The 15353-nt window shown below is 41.4% G+C and overlaps 2 protein-coding genes across 2 annotated transcripts; one reads left to right on the forward strand and one right to left on the reverse strand.

Annotated features, from left to right (window-relative positions):
* The first annotated feature begins 796 nt into the window (after positions 1–796).
* LOC113776302 (uncharacterized protein DDB_G0283697-like) lies at positions 797–3607 on the forward strand. Its single transcript, XM_027321431.1, has 2 exons — positions 797–956; positions 1822–3607. The coding sequence occupies exon 2, from the start codon at positions 1877–1879 to the stop codon at positions 3314–3316; it is 1440 nt and encodes a 479-aa protein (XP_027177232.1). The 5' UTR covers positions 797–956; positions 1822–1876; the 3' UTR covers positions 3317–3607.
* Positions 3608–5182: 1575 nt separating this feature from the next.
* Positions 5183–10249, reverse strand: LOC113776297 (beta-glucosidase BoGH3B-like). Its single transcript, XM_027321425.1, has 10 exons — positions 10048–10249; positions 9283–9534; positions 8941–9145; positions 8385–8475; positions 8147–8292; positions 6882–7125; positions 6670–6774; positions 6391–6573; positions 6081–6282; positions 5183–5957 (listed from the first exon to the last, which is right to left on the reverse strand). Exons 2-10 carry the CDS (start codon positions 9515–9517, stop codon positions 5461–5463), a joined length of 1908 nt encoding a protein of 635 aa, XP_027177226.1. The 5' UTR covers positions 9518–9534; positions 10048–10249; the 3' UTR covers positions 5183–5460.
* Between the last annotated feature and the right edge of the window lie 5104 nt (positions 10250–15353).

Raw genomic sequence — 15353 nt, forward strand, 5'->3', positions numbered from 1 at the left:
CAAAGATGGGCTTGGCCACCCCTCTCCTCCCTCCCTCCCGGGCGGATTTTAACTCCGATGCCTAAATTACAAAGAGTGGGAGTTTGATAATAAATGAACAAGGAGGTTGGATTAAGTTTTCTCATCCCTCCTCCTAACGCCAACTCCTACCCTCACTAATTTAGACATCGGAGTTACATCGGGAGACAAATCCTATCTTTGTTTTCGTGTTTTGCAGGGACGTTAACCCCAAAACAGCCGAATTCTACCCCTGGAAAGTCTAATCTAGCAATTGCACATACAGCAGCCCTAGAGTTAGAGCCTCTCAACGACGTATTAGTCCTGAAGTTCAAACAGTACAGAACAGGATATTAAAGAGAAAAACAAAAACAAAAACAAAAAAGGGAAGAAAACAAAGGGGATGCTGAATTTGGGCTCTACCGCGGAAGCGACAGAAGAAGAGGATCGAGTTGGGTTTTCAGAAAATGAGTTCCTTAGTGTGCAAGTAGTCTGTGATTCCCCAACTAACGCAACCCATCACAATTTAATTTAGGACCGTTGAATTCACTGACACGACAGCCTTAAACCCAAATTACTCTAATCAGATTTTGGGCCCCGCTGGAGCTCCCCGCTTCACTCCTACAACACCCAGGACCCACCCATGTCATCTCATGTCTGCCATCCCTTGTTACGCTCTTCACGCGGTGACTTTTCCATAGAGTACCACAATTACCAATTTACCCCCACCCCGGCCCCTCCTCTTTCTCTCTTTTTTCCTTCAGTTTTTTTCTGGTGCGGGTGATCTCGCTAGATTTGCTTTTTCTTCTGACTTGCATATAAATAATAGGATTGACCCTCAACAGAGAGCCCCGAGACAGAAGTAGAATTATACACATATTCCAGAATCCAGGAGAACCACCTTCCCCTGTGTACGCAAAAATTCTTCCTATCTTCCCAGCTGCATCAATTGATCCCAGGTGTTTTTTTTTTTTTTTTTTTTGCTTTATTTAATTGGTTCAAAATGATAACGCAACTCAATATCCATGTTTAGACTACCTGTCCATGGTCGGTACTTGGATATAGCGTTTGTTCGTGTCATTCATGCGATGATCTTTATCTGAATTTCGCTGGTTTTGAATATTTTGTCACTTTGATGCTCTTGCTTTTTGGTTGATTATCGCTATGATGTTATTGGGAATTAGTTCTTTGTGAAAATGAAGAGTTTTATGTTTGAGATGGCATGTGATCTCTGCCTTTTCTCATTTTGTTGTGTCTATTATAGCTAATGCATCGTGGGTCGAGGGGATGTTTGGTGGTTGCTATGAATTATGATGAGCTACATGAAGAGGTTCGGGATTGGATGGAAACAGGGGAGGGTGCTTTGGGATGCAATAATCAATGACATATAAATTCGCTCACCCTTCGTGGTCTCTGGGAAGAAAATTTACCTGCTTTACTTATTTTCTAAGCAGTTTTTATCGGTAGAGCTAGAGAAATAGGAAGCAACTTAGGAGAGGGTGATCGTAACTTGATATATATGAGGCAATTTTCATAGTACTGATTGATATGGCTACATTCAGGTTTCTCTGTTTTCAGCTGTTTTTGGTTTTTACTTTTTCCCATTTCTCCAATGAAGTCTAGAAGATGATCATCATCTCAAAACATCAGTGGAAGTCTGCTTTTACACAATTTTAGTTTTTGACGGTACAAGTTCCAGCGCTTGTGCAATTTTATTTGTGTTTGTATATCTGCTTTTTTGCTTCATTTCTCTTAGTACTTCTTGCGATCAAATTGATTGAGTTGGAAACGCTAACACAGATCACAATTTTTCAATTTTCTCAGATACTTTGACCTACGGGAGAAAAGTTCACTGGTTGGACTGGCAACAATACCCAAGATGGAAGACAAATCTTATGTCGTTGATGAAGGCATAGAAAAGTTGGAGAAGGAACAAGTTCAGCTGAAGGTTGATAGCAAGATTAAAACATCTGACAAAGCCGAAGAGAAGACAGACGGAGAAGTGGTATGTAAGTCCAAATCATTGGAAAAAGATGGAAAGGAGCTGAAGAAGAAAGGAGACGATGAAAATGATAAGGAATCCACCAAGAAGGACAAGAAGAAGAAAGAAAAGAAGAGTGATGACGAAGGGGAGAAGAAGAAAAAGAAGGAGAAGAAACACAAGGATGGCACTGATGAGGAGTCTGGTGAGCATGATGAAGCAAATAAGGGAAAAGACAAGGAGAAGAAAGAGAAGAAGGATAGGAAGGATAAGGGAAAAGAGAAGAAGGAGAAGAAGGCTGAGAAAGATGAAAATGTCGAGTCAGAGGAAGAACCAAAAGACAAAAAGGATAAGGAAAAAGAGGAGGAGAAGAAGAACAAGAAGGCTGACAAAGATGAAGATGTCGAATCGGAGGAAGAGAAGATAGGAAAAAAAGACAAGAAGGACAAGGAAAAAGAGAAGAAGAAAAAAGACAAAAACATTGACACAGAGGATGTAGGGAAAGAGAAAAAAGACAAGAAGGGCAAGGAAAAGGAAGAGAAGAAGAAGAAGGGTAAGAAAGATGAAGATGTTGAAACTCAGGAAGAAGATAAAGAGAATGAGCAGGGTGAGGTGAACAAGGTTGAACTAAGAGATTTGGAAGACAAAAATGATAAAACACAGGAGGAAAAGCGGGGAGTGGAAGGGGAAAAGAAGAAAAAGAAGCAGAAAAATGAGGAGGAAGAATCAGATCATGAAACTAAGGAAGGGAAAGATGAGAAGAAAGGCAAAAAGAAAAAAGAGAAGCATAAGGAAGCTGAATCCAAGAAGGATTCAGATGAAGAAAAAGATGAGGGAAAGAAAGACAAAAAAGATAAGAAGAAAAAGCACGAGAAAGACAAGAAGGATAAACAAGGAAAGGAAGAAGGCGAGGAAGGAGGTTTGAAGGAGGAAACAGATGGTGACGACGATGGGGTTAAAGAAAAGAAAGAAAAGAAGAAGAACAAGATTGAGACTTGTAAGAGTAGGTCTGATGATGAAGTCACCGCAAGGGAGATTAAGATAGATGAAAATTGCAGCGATGCAGTAGAAGGGAAACACCAAAAAGAAGCAAATGGAGGTAAGGATTATAAGGATAAAGACAAGAAAAAGGGAAAGGATGAGAAGAAAAGAAAATTTGAAGAGAAGCATAAAAGTAAAGGTCTCGACAAATTGAAAAAGAAATTAGATAAGGTCAACTCCGAAATTGAGAGTCTTCTGAAGAAAAAGGCAGACATCTTGAAGATGATCAAAGAAACAGAGGATAAGAATCAGGCTGTTGTTGAGGTTTCCAAAACTGTGGAGAAAGCAGAAGAGTAAACAGTGGCTGCTACTCAGTTTGCTTAGAATCGAGTGGCACTACATGCTTTACCTTTGCAATAGCAGATTGTCCACGTTACTGGTAGACAACTCAATGTACATGTATGGTGTGCTCATGTACCTACAATTTTCACTTTTTTTTTTCCTAAGAGTCCTTTGTGTGTACAATGAATAAGAAGAAATTTTCAGCCTAGCGATCTTCATGTCCCATTGGTGGCTTCTCTTGTTTTGCACTGCTTTATGGAGAACGGGCACGCTTGAACTTTATAAGAAGTTATTTATATTTTCTGTAAGATATGCTCTGTCAAATTTGTTAATTTACTCCCAAGACACTTGGGTAAAAGGTTTCATTTCCATTTCGTATTCCCATCCCTTTCTTCTTTTTTTTTTTGGGGGGGGGGGGGGGGGGTAGCTTTAGGGTGTTGTATGCCTGGGTATAGACTGCATAAGATTTGTTTCCGATATTTTTCTTCTCTTCCTGTTGGCAGGGATATTTCCCGTGAAAAACAATTTTGAAGTTTAATACATAGGCAGCAAAATTAACTAAAAGAAGGAAATTCTATTTCAGTATTCTTTGGTATTGAGTAATTTGTTATTGTCATAGGAAATAGCGGGTCATAATGCCGATCCCCAACGCGCATAGGAAGCTGATCAACAGACATGAACCATGTATAGCGAAACCACAAGCACCAAATGGAAGGTCAGTGACACCTAGTCCTTCGGTACCTGGAAGCCAGGCTACTACAAGTGCATCAATATGTGATCAAGATATGGCTGAATCACGACTGGACGTCCTGAACTACGACACATTTGACTGAGCCACAGACAAGACATTGCTGATGATGCTTGGACCTGGTTCAGGAATCGTCAAGTCCAAACTATCTCCAGGTGTCTTTGCATATGGCAGCTCTCCCACTACTACAATGGCACAAGAAAAGTGGTTGGATTTGACAAATTTAGCATCAGGAGTTTCCTCGAAGATGACCTCTGTTGGTTGATGAATGGTTTTTCTAATGGCACCGAGGATCGTGGTACCTACAGAGAAATGGTGTCTATTTCCTCGGTGGTGGCTATTTCAGGAATTGAAAGTAAAAAATTCAGTTCATGTATTAACTAAAGCTGTTGTCTATCCGAAACTAATAAACTATTTGCATGTTAAACTAATTAACTAATTAACTAACTAATTATCTAATTAATTAATTATCTAATTAACTAATTTGAATTTTACTGTAACACTTTTTGAATTTTACTTACAAACATTGATGTTTTTATCATAAATTAAATGTTTGAAAGTAAAATACCCATAAAGAGCCGATACTTTAAATAGGTAATGCGTACTGCATATAGTTTAAGGATGCACCAACTGTAATGTTGCCACTCAAATGCTCAATGCTCCAGCCCCCACACTGATATCCAAGATTATCTGCATGGCTTCCTGCTACCCATGCTCGTGCTGCTAGTCCAACAAGTGGTATTAGTGGCTCAAGAGATTTTCAGGCTGCTTCTCTTGCAAGTTCTCTATGAGACTGTCCAAATTAGTTTTCAGATAAGCATATCTGAAATTTTTCTTGATCTTCTAAGCATACCAGTTAGTTGATTTGACTCCAGGACGAGCATGTTCTGAGATTACCTGGTATCCGAGGTACTTAACCATAAAAGGTTCAGTCATAGGCTCCTCACGGCATTGTCAATTTAAGTCTTAAGAATATAGTAATAGTTATTCTTCACTAAGAAGGTTAGCCCATCAATGAATTCTGGGTAGTTGTATGAAATCATAGCCTGTCCAAATTATGTGGCTCAATTGAGTAACTATAGACATGCATACAAGCATTCGGTGACAGCATAATTACTGTAGATGACTCGAAATTATGTAACTAAAGACATGCCTCAAAGCATTATAAAATATTTCACTTGAGACTGCCATTATTTATTTCGGACTCAATACATCAACTATGTGTCCCGTCCGTCAATGTAATTACACATATTAATCCTGGGCCTCAACCAAAGTTTGCTGTTACACATTTTATCTTCCAACTTTGTTGAGGACGCGAAGATTTCCTCTCTCTTTCGACGAAGATATTGCTTGTCCTCACAGCAAATGCAGAAGATCAAGAAATGCATTACGCAATCTAATAAAATGTCTATCAGTAGGAGTAATGAGCCTCCGAAGGTTTTGTGGTGAGGCCAAATCCAAATGGGAACAACGGGTCATAATGTGGATCTCCAACGTTCATTGGAAGTTGATCAACCGTCTTGAACCATGTACGTGGTAACTTGCCTGAGAAACCATAGTCACCAAATAAGACATCAGCAACCCCTTGGCCTTCAGTGCCAGGAAGCCATGCTGCTACAAGTGCATCGATTTGATCAAGATATGGCTGTATCACAACTGGGCGCCCAGTGATGAGAACAACAACACATTTCACAGAGCCACAGACATTTCTGATGGTGCTTGGACCTGGTTCAGGAATTGTCAAATTTAAACTATCTCCATATGTCTCTGAATATGGTACCTCTCCTACCACTACAATGGCGTAAGAGAATTTACTGGACTTGACAAATGCAGAACCAGGATTTTCCTCGAAGATAACTTCTGTTTTTGGGTGGATGGTGTTTCTAATGGCGGTAAGAACGGTCGTACCTGCAGGAAAATAAACGATTGGAAAATGTAAAGATCTTTTTCCTTGTTCCATTTTGCTTGGGGTGAGGGCCTGAATAAGAAATGAAGAGCACAAATTTAGAAGTTGACTGCTAATTGATGTACCAATTGTGGTGTTGCCACTCCGCCCGTGCCACGACACAGTCCATCCTCCACACTGGTTGCCAATGTCATTGGCATGGCTGCCTGCGACCAGTATTCTCGATGCATGCTTGGGAAGGGGTAGCAATGGTTCATCTTCGAATCTACCATTTTTTAGCAGAACAAGAGATCTTCTCACTGCTTCCCTAGCCAGTTCCCTATGCTCCTGTCCAAGTCAACAGTTCAAATGCATAAAACTTGATGATCTTCTCTAATAATCCTACAGAATTGACAGCAGTCTGGGACCTGAGTATATTCTCAAATCTCAACTTACCTGACTTCCAAGGTACTTAATCATGCTATAATCAGAAAATGGGTACTCAAATAGACCCATCATGAACTTCACCCTTAGAATCCTCCGCACAGCATCATCAATTCGGCTCATAGAAATGAAAGAGTTGTTCACCAAATAGGTAAGACCATCAATGAATTCTGTATAGTTGTAGGGAATCATCATCTGCAATTCACCATCAATCAAATAAGTATGGTAAAATTGACTAACATGACTTAGCTTCTGACCATAATTTACTTTTGGAGCACAATATGAACTAACCATGTCAATGCCTGCATTTACACCAACTAAAATCGAATATGTGGAGTTTACATGCTCTGGTGAAGTCATCTTGTAAATACCCTGAGAATCTGATATGACAAACCCCTAATATAATTCACAAACATTTGAAACTCATATTACTTACTGCACTAGATATGTCTCAGACATGGTATTTATCAATTCATGGAAATCAACTGAGAGATTAGCTTTACCTCAAAATGTAGGGTATTTTTGAGAAAGCCAGTAATAAGATCACGATTAGCATGCATCTTTACACCATTCCAGCTAGAGTATGAGATCATGACAGTTGATACGCCCTTAATTATTGAATCATTGTAGGCAGGCATATGGATACGTAGCAGGTCATCCCAGTTGGCCACTGTATTGTACTCATTGATGCCTCGGATGGTTCCACCATCGCCAACATAATGCTTTGCGCATGCTAAAACATTATTTCTGCGCATAATCCATTCAAAAGGAAGAAATAAAGCAGTGTCTTTTCTATGTTGAGCATATTGTTTAAGCTACAACTTAAAATTCAGCAAAGAAATTTAGAATAACTCCCTCAGCTAAATCCCCAGATTCCAAAAGCAATTCCCTTTCAGAAAAGAAACATAAAAAAGAAGAACCACCACAAGGAAATTTGAAATTTGCTTATCAGACCAATGTGATACAGAAAAAAACATGCTTTAGCATCAATAAGTGCCTCTTAAAGCTTTGACCCTTCTATGAAAGAATTTTAGGCAAAGTTCTCTTTATTGCACCATCTATGAGTTGAAGTAAAGATGATTGAAGAAGTTTTCTTGCTCATATCATCATCGAATAGTCCACCTTGTCAATTTTTGTCTTATGTTATCAAACGGAACAAGGTAATGTCATTCATATTTGACTGCAATCACAATTCTTCTTATTTTTGCTTTAAGTCTGCTTTGTTCTTTGTCCTTCTGTAATAAGTTTTAAAATCCAAATAGAGAAAAGTTCTAGATATTAGCATAATTTCAAATAGATTTGCAGTGAAATGGAGAAAGTCATAGACCTACAAAAACTAAGAAAACACATCTATTAATTTCATCAAATAACTGCCAGAATGAGAGTACAAGACATAAAAACTAGTACAAAACATGAGAATGGCTCTTCATATTCTATAATAGAAAATGGGCAGGCCTCGATAGCTGAAATGCAAGATATTGACATTGTTTGTTGCAAGACATGAAAGGTACAAGTTGTTGAACCATACAATTACAGGATGCAACCCTTTCAGTACCATGGAATGCACAGTCTAACTAAAAGCTAGAAGGAAAGATTGTTCAAGTCAAAGATCCATGCACAACATTAATTAAAGGTTATCATTTTGAAAAAACCTGCTATATTAGACACTAAATTCTAAAAGTTGGGATGAATTAGCAACTTAGGACTTTGTTCAGTATTTTGCACACACCAGGATTGAGAAGAAATAATTAGTTTGTACAGAGCTTACCGTCCAGCAATGTAGGGAACACCCTTAGGAGAATCAGGAGGAACATCTCCTTGTAATCCTAGAATAATATCAGTCATTGCTTGAACAACTTGGGGATCTTCACTATAGCTTTCAAAACAGCGACCCCATCTGGGATCTCGACAGACCTGACAAGCAATAAACTTTGAGTAAAGATGACCAGACTTACAAGATTTTAAAGGTAATTTCGGAGAGAAGATCATTTGAATAATTTTATTACAGCAACGCAAGGTGCAAAAGAGTACTGTATGCCTGCAGCTCTAACTTCAAGAGCAGTTGCAGCTCCTATCTTCTTGACTAGTAAAGGATCCCTGATACAATTATTGCATAGTTTAGCATCATACCAGCTGATAATGCTTAATCTTCTAGCAAAGTGTCCTAATCCATAATATGGGAAAATAGTGATAGTATGACAACACGTTTCTGAGAGAAGAAAATCTTTTTGCTTTAAGCAACAGGACCAGAAATATTATAAGACCAAGTTGCAGACTAGATCTTCAATTTGAACAGCTATGTTTTCCAGGGTTCTGGAAGGCCAAAATGTAAACTGGTTTTGCACAAAATGTCTTGCAAAAAACCTTTTTCTTTATTGCTTGCAAAAGTAGTTTTGGAATTTTCTCATTCCACTGTTATGTTGGTTCTGTTCTTTGTTTTATCATCTCATTGCAGCAAGTTTGGAAAATTGACATAGGACTTGACTAGAGAAAGGTATAAATAACAGATTCACTTTGAATTTCAGAAAGCAACTTATTTCAGAAAATTAACATAGGACTTGCCTAGCTGCTCCAAGACCAATATTATGAGGAAAAACTGTGGCTCCATAGACACCATTGTTTCCGTGAATTGCATCGATCCCATATATGATAGGTATGCCAAGACGTGTTGATAAAGCACCCTTCTGGAATTCGTTCACCATGTCCATCCAGGTCTCAGGAGTAGCCCTGTTAGGTAAAAGAGTTTCCCCACCATTGAACACACTACCTGCTCAAGAAAATCAAAATCTATATGATTTGTTTATAACTAATCAAATACTTGAGCAGACCTCACAGTTTCACAAATCATCATTAAGTGATACTCTATCAAAGAGTAGGTATAACAAAAGTGTGTGATGTTTATACCAATATAGTAGTATCTCACGACTTCAGCTGATGCAACAACGCGATCAATTTGGGACATTTGACCAATCTTTTCCTCTAGGGTCATCCTGCTCATTAAATCCTTAACTCTCACGTCTACTGGCTGTTTAGGATCTTTATATCTCATGTACTCTGCTTTTGTCTTCACTGTCCAGCAGCACAGGACCAAAATCCCCACCATAAAGAAATGACTCCTTCCCATTCTTACCATCAGCATCCCCTTCACTTCGCAAACTAATGGACGACACATAAAACTCAATTAGATAAATATACCAGCAACATATATGCACGAGATTAAATTGAAGAAAGCAGCAATTTAGGAAGCTAAAAATGTATCCCCTTTTGTTTTTGATTTTGTGTGTGTGTGTGTGTGTGTGTGTGGGTGGGTGAGAGGGGGGGCGGTTAAGTCAAAAAATTGGTAATAGCCAAGAGAATAAAAGAACGTGCACAGTGATTGTATTCAAGCATTCCTTCAAGTTACACGAGTTCTTGGCCAGCGACGTCCACTAGAAAATAATCAGAAAAACTGGAAAGCATTCTGAAGTTTAATCTAAACAGAAATGCAAACAGAAATGCAAATTCTTGCACGAACATCAAAAGCACTGAACATAATAGAAGGGATAAATTTTAGAGCGAAGAAGTTTTACCATTTGGGCTTCATTCCTTTATTGCAGCAAATGCTTACATATCTAATCCAACTAGAAGCTTATATTGTTAACGCAAGAAGATTAATCCATGGAAACTTACAGTAGCAGAAAGGAGCTGATAATCAAACAGTCCAACAGTGGGACTTCTTCTCCAGTGATGATTCTTGCTTGCAGCTGGCCAAACACCCTCGCAAACAACACCACCAAACGGGTTTGCTGTTAATGCGGAAGAGCATTGAAGTTTGGAAGAATAGAAAATTAAAAAGACGATTAGAGCAGCAAGTTCAGCCAAACGTTTTTAGTAAAAAAATATTCGAGTGCTTGTTCCGTGGGCAATTTATAAACAAGACATAAAGAATAGGGCGCACTATTTGCACTCCGATCCCTGAAAAGTTCAATAATTAGAACACTCTTTGCCTAGCTCGAGACAGTAGAGTACACATGACTGGTCCCCCACGAATTTTCTTTTCTTTTCTTTTCTTTTATTTTTGGGATAATTGCAGAAACCTCCCCTGAGATTTCTGATATTTACACTGACCTCCCCTATCAATTTTGAAATTTTGCATTAACCTCCCCTAGAAAAAGTTGGAACTAATTTAAAAGGTAAAAGTGTGTGAAATTACTAGAGTACTCCTATTGAATTTGACTTAACCAGATGAAAGGTTTGAGTACTTTCATCAAAACCAAAACAAATTAAACTAATCAAACTATTTCTGTATAGTTAAATTAATTAACTAATTAACTAATTTCTATTTTATCTAATTAACTAATTAACTAATCAAACTATTTCTTCATAGTTAAACTAATAACTAATTATCTAATTGTTAATAGTTATTAACTAATCAAACTATTTCTGCATAGTTAAACTAATTAACTATTAACTAATTATCTAATTAACTATTAACTAATTAATTAATTAATTAATTAACTAATTAACTAATTTCTATTTATCTAATTAACTAATTAAATAATTATCTAATTAACTAAAGCTGTTGTCTGTCCGAAACTAACAAACTATTTGCATGTTAAACTAATTAACTAATTAACTGCTTAACTAATTAACTAACTAATTATCTAATTACTTAATTAACTAATTAACTAATTTTTGTTTATCTAATTAACTAATTGTCTAATTATCTAATTAACTAAAGCTGTTGTCTATCCGAAACTAATAAACTATTTGCATGTTAAACTAATTAACTAATTAACTGCTTAACTAATTAACTAACTAATTATCTAATTAATTAATTATCTAATTAACTAATTTGAATTTTACTGTAACACTTTTTGAATTTTACTTACAAACATTGATGTTTTTATCATAAATTAAATGTTTGAAAGTAAAATACCCATAAAGAGCCGATACTTTAAATAGGTAATGCGTACTGCATATAGTTTAAGGATGCACCAACTGTAATGTTGCCACTCAAATGCTCAATGCTCCAGCCCCCACACTGATATCCAAGATTATCTGCATGGCTTCCTGCTACCCATGCTCGTGCTGCTAGTCCAACAAGTGGTATTAGTGGCTCAAGAGATTTTCAGGCTGCTTCTCTTGCAAGTTCTCTATGAGACTGTCCAAATTAGTTTTCAGATAAGCATATCTGAAATTTTTCTTGATCTTCTAAGCATACCAGTTAGTTGATTTGACTCCAGGACGAGCATGTTCTGAGATTACCTGGTATCCGAGGTACTTAACCATAAAAGATTCAGTCATAGGCTCCTCACGGCATTGTCAATTTAAGTCTTAAGAATATAGTAATAGTTATTCTTCACTAAGAAGGTTAGCCCATCAATGAATTCTGGGTAGTTGTATGAAATCATAGCCTGTCCAAATTAGTACATGCAGAACGGAAGCTTAGGACGTACTTCCAAACTCATCCCGTAGTGGTCATAACGGACCAGCCCTTGAAGCAGATCCTTTCCAAGCCCGAGTCCTCGGGACGGATGGTAAAGTGGGCTGTGGAGCTGTCGAAGTACGACTTGGGGTACCAGCCCCGGACCGCCATCAAGGCCCAAGTATTGGCAGACTTCATAGCGGATGGTGTATCCTTTGGATCGCCCGAAGCGGAGGTCAATCAGGCCAGAGACATGCAAACCAGGAGGGACAGGGGAGTTGGTAAGGAGGCACCCGCCGGACAAGCAGCTAAGGCTTTACCGACTCTCGAGACTACCAAGGCCGTCCAGGCCCAAGAAGCAGCGGAGGTCTTACAGGCCGAAGATGCTGCCGAGGTCACCCAGGTCACACAGGTAGCGGAGGAAGGACCGTCCGGAGAAGCAGCTGAGGCCCAGCAGGCCGAAGAAGCTGCCGAGGACAGACCGTCCAAAGAAGCGGCTGAGGCTCAGCAGGCCAAAGAAGCCGTCAAGGACAGACAGGCCGGAGAAGCAGTGGAGGCCGAGCAGACCCAAGGAGCTGCCAAGGTCGGAGAGGCCGAGGAGGCAACTAAGGTCGGACAGGCCGCAGATACTGACGAGGCCAGGCATCCTGGAAAAGCAGAACGGGCAGAGGATACTACCCAGGTTGGGAAGGACACAGAGGCGGTGGAACGAGCAGGTCCCACCTGGACATTGTACGTAGATGGCGCGTCGAGCAAGGAAGGATGCGGAGCAGGTCTCCTCCTTATTAGCCCCATGGGGGAAGAGCTGCCCTATGCACTAAGATTCGACTTCAGAGCCTCTAATAATGAGTCAGAGTACGAGGCTTTGATTGCAGGGATGTAGATAGCCCGGAAGTTAGGAACCAGATCGATAAAAATCTATAGTGACTCGCAGCTGATAGTGAACCAGGTATGGGGAAGCTACGAAGTCAAAGAGGGGGCGCTAAGAAAGTACGCGGCGAAAGCGCACGAGTTGAAAGGCTTGTTCGAGCAGTTTGCGCTCCAGCAGATACCGCGAAGCCAAAACAGGAGAGCTGACGCCTTATCTAAACTGGCCTCTACCTCGGCGGGCGTCATAGGTCGGGAAATACTGGTGGAAAGGGTCAAAAGCCGGGCCTATGACCAAGTCAGCACGGCGGTCATTCAGGTAGTGAGCTCCTGGATGGAGCCTGTCATTCAGTATTTGGCTCAGGGAGAGCTTCCGCCAGACAGGACAGAGGCCCGCAAGATCCTCCTCAAGTCACAGAGGTATGTACTCACACATGGAGTTTTATACAGGAAGTCTTACTTGCAGCCCTGGTTGAGGTGTGTCACGCCTGAGGAAGGTAGCTACCTCTTACGCGAGCTGCATGAAGACATCTGTGGCAACCATGTCGGCCCGAGAGTATTAGCCAAGAAGGTAATGCTGGCTGGATACTATTGGCCCACCGTCTTCAAGGATTCAGCCGAGCTAGTAGCCAGGTGTAGGTCTTGCCAGCTACATGCCCCAATCCATCATACCCCCACTCAGGAATTGATTCCTCTCAGCAGCCCGTGGCCATTCTTCCAGTGGGGGATTGACCTGTTGGGGCCGTTTCCCCGAGCTCCAGGGGGCTGTGAGCACTTGGTGATAGCCATTGATTACTTCACCAAGTGGATAGAGGCCGAGCCCCTTAACACGATAAGTAGCAGGTCGATCCAGAAGTTCCTTTGGAGAAGCATAGTCTGTCGATTCGGCATACCAAGGACTCTCGTCTCGGACAACGGCAGACAGTTCGCTGATCAATCTCTCCGGGAGTGGTGCACGGAGCTCGGCATCCAGCAGCACTTCACTTCAGTAGGTCACCCCCAGACCAATGGGCAGGTCGAGAACGTTAACAGAACCATCCTGCATGGCTTGAGGACAAGATTAGAGTCCGCGCGAACTAGTTGGCTGGAGGAGCTACCCACCATACTATGGGCTTATCGGACAACACCTCGGACGGCCACCCAGGAGACCCCATTCGTCTTGACATATGGGGTCGAGACAGTAATTCCAGTAGAGGTTGGAGTACCCTCAGGAAGGGTGCAACACTTTGTGGCTCAAGATAATGATGAGGAGATGCGGCTTAATTTGGACCTGATCGAGCACCGAAGGGAAGAGGCGGTTATACGAATGGCTAAGTATAAGGGTCAGGTCGCACGCTATTACAATGCTAGGGTAAAGCACATTTCTTTCAAGTCAGGAGACCTGGTGTTACGCAAGAACTCCGTTAGCCGAGCTGTGGGCACGGGTAAGTTGGACCCAAACTGGGAAGGTCCCTACGTGGTAAAAGAGGCTGACCGAGCAGGTTATTGTAGGCTGGCCCGCCCGGATGGAAGCGAAGTCCCGCGTACCTGGCACAACTCAAATCTAAGGCTTTTCTTTTAGAGGCCTGCCCGAGCTGAAGCGGTCAGCTGGACAGGTCTGCTCTACGCTTTATTAGCCCATTTTATTGGTTTGCTTTATTAGTTAGCTCAGCCTGGATTGGCAAAGCAGTGTCAAGGTCTTTTTTCTTTAAGTAGTCTGCCCGAGCTGAAGTAGTCAGCTGGACAGGTTTATAGTTCAGTATTGAAGATTATAATGTATTCAAAGGTTAATGGAGAATTTTTTCAAGTGTTGGATAAGAAAGGAGATAGTCTATTTCATTCCAAAAGGGCATACATAGGGGGGGCCATACAAAAGCGAGCTGGCCAGCTCAGATCCAAGCCTAGCCTAATAGACCTATCTAAGGCGCTACCTCTTTAGTTCTCCCCTTGCTGTTCTTGTTCCGGCTCGGGGGAGGTCGCGGGCAGAGCAGGGTCGGCGACCAAGGCAGCCAGGTCGCGCCCGTTGGAGTAGCCCGTGACAAGTCTATCGATCTGATCGGCGGCCTGGGGATTGTAGTCAGGCCATCTGCTCAGGTCAAAGCCCGGCAAGTTCAAGGACTGAACATCCGCCATGGCCTTGGTATAGCCGAGCTGTAGGACGGGGCCATTTAAGATGGCTAGATCATTCATGAAGACATCGGACTTCTTGAAGTCCTGAACGCCTAGCTGACGCCCTTCCGCCCTCGCCGTCTCAGTTAGTTCTGCTGCTTTCTTCTGCTTAACCTCGAGCTGGGCAGTTAGCTCGGCGGTCTTTTTCTTTTCCAGCTCGCAGGCAGTCTGGGATTCGGCGAGCTGCTTCTTCGTTGCCTCCAGCTCTGCCTCGGTCGCCTCAAGCTGACTGGACAACCTGTTCTTGGCCGCATCAGCTTGGGAGAGATTCTCCCCCATGTTTTCATACCTTTGGGCCAGCTCGGCGCCAGCGACGTTGAGCTGCAGGTCCAAGAGTGAGAAGTCTACGGACCAGAAAGATTGATAAAGCATCTAGTTAAGAGGTTACCTGAGCTGCACTCAAGTAGTAGTGCCCCAACAGCTCGGAGGTAGATGCGAGCTGGATGAAGTGATGGTCGCGAGGGAGCACCGAACCCCTGACAAGCTCTCGAGCAGCCTCTGGAAACTGAGCTCGGTCATTCATCGACAGCTCCCACTTCGGGCAGAAATGGAG

The sequence above is a fragment of the Coffea eugenioides genome, chromosome 6 (assembly GCF_003713205.1).
Source record: "Coffea eugenioides isolate CCC68of chromosome 6, Ceug_1.0, whole genome shotgun sequence".
Taxonomy (NCBI): Eukaryota; Viridiplantae; Streptophyta; class Magnoliopsida; order Gentianales; family Rubiaceae; genus Coffea; species Coffea eugenioides.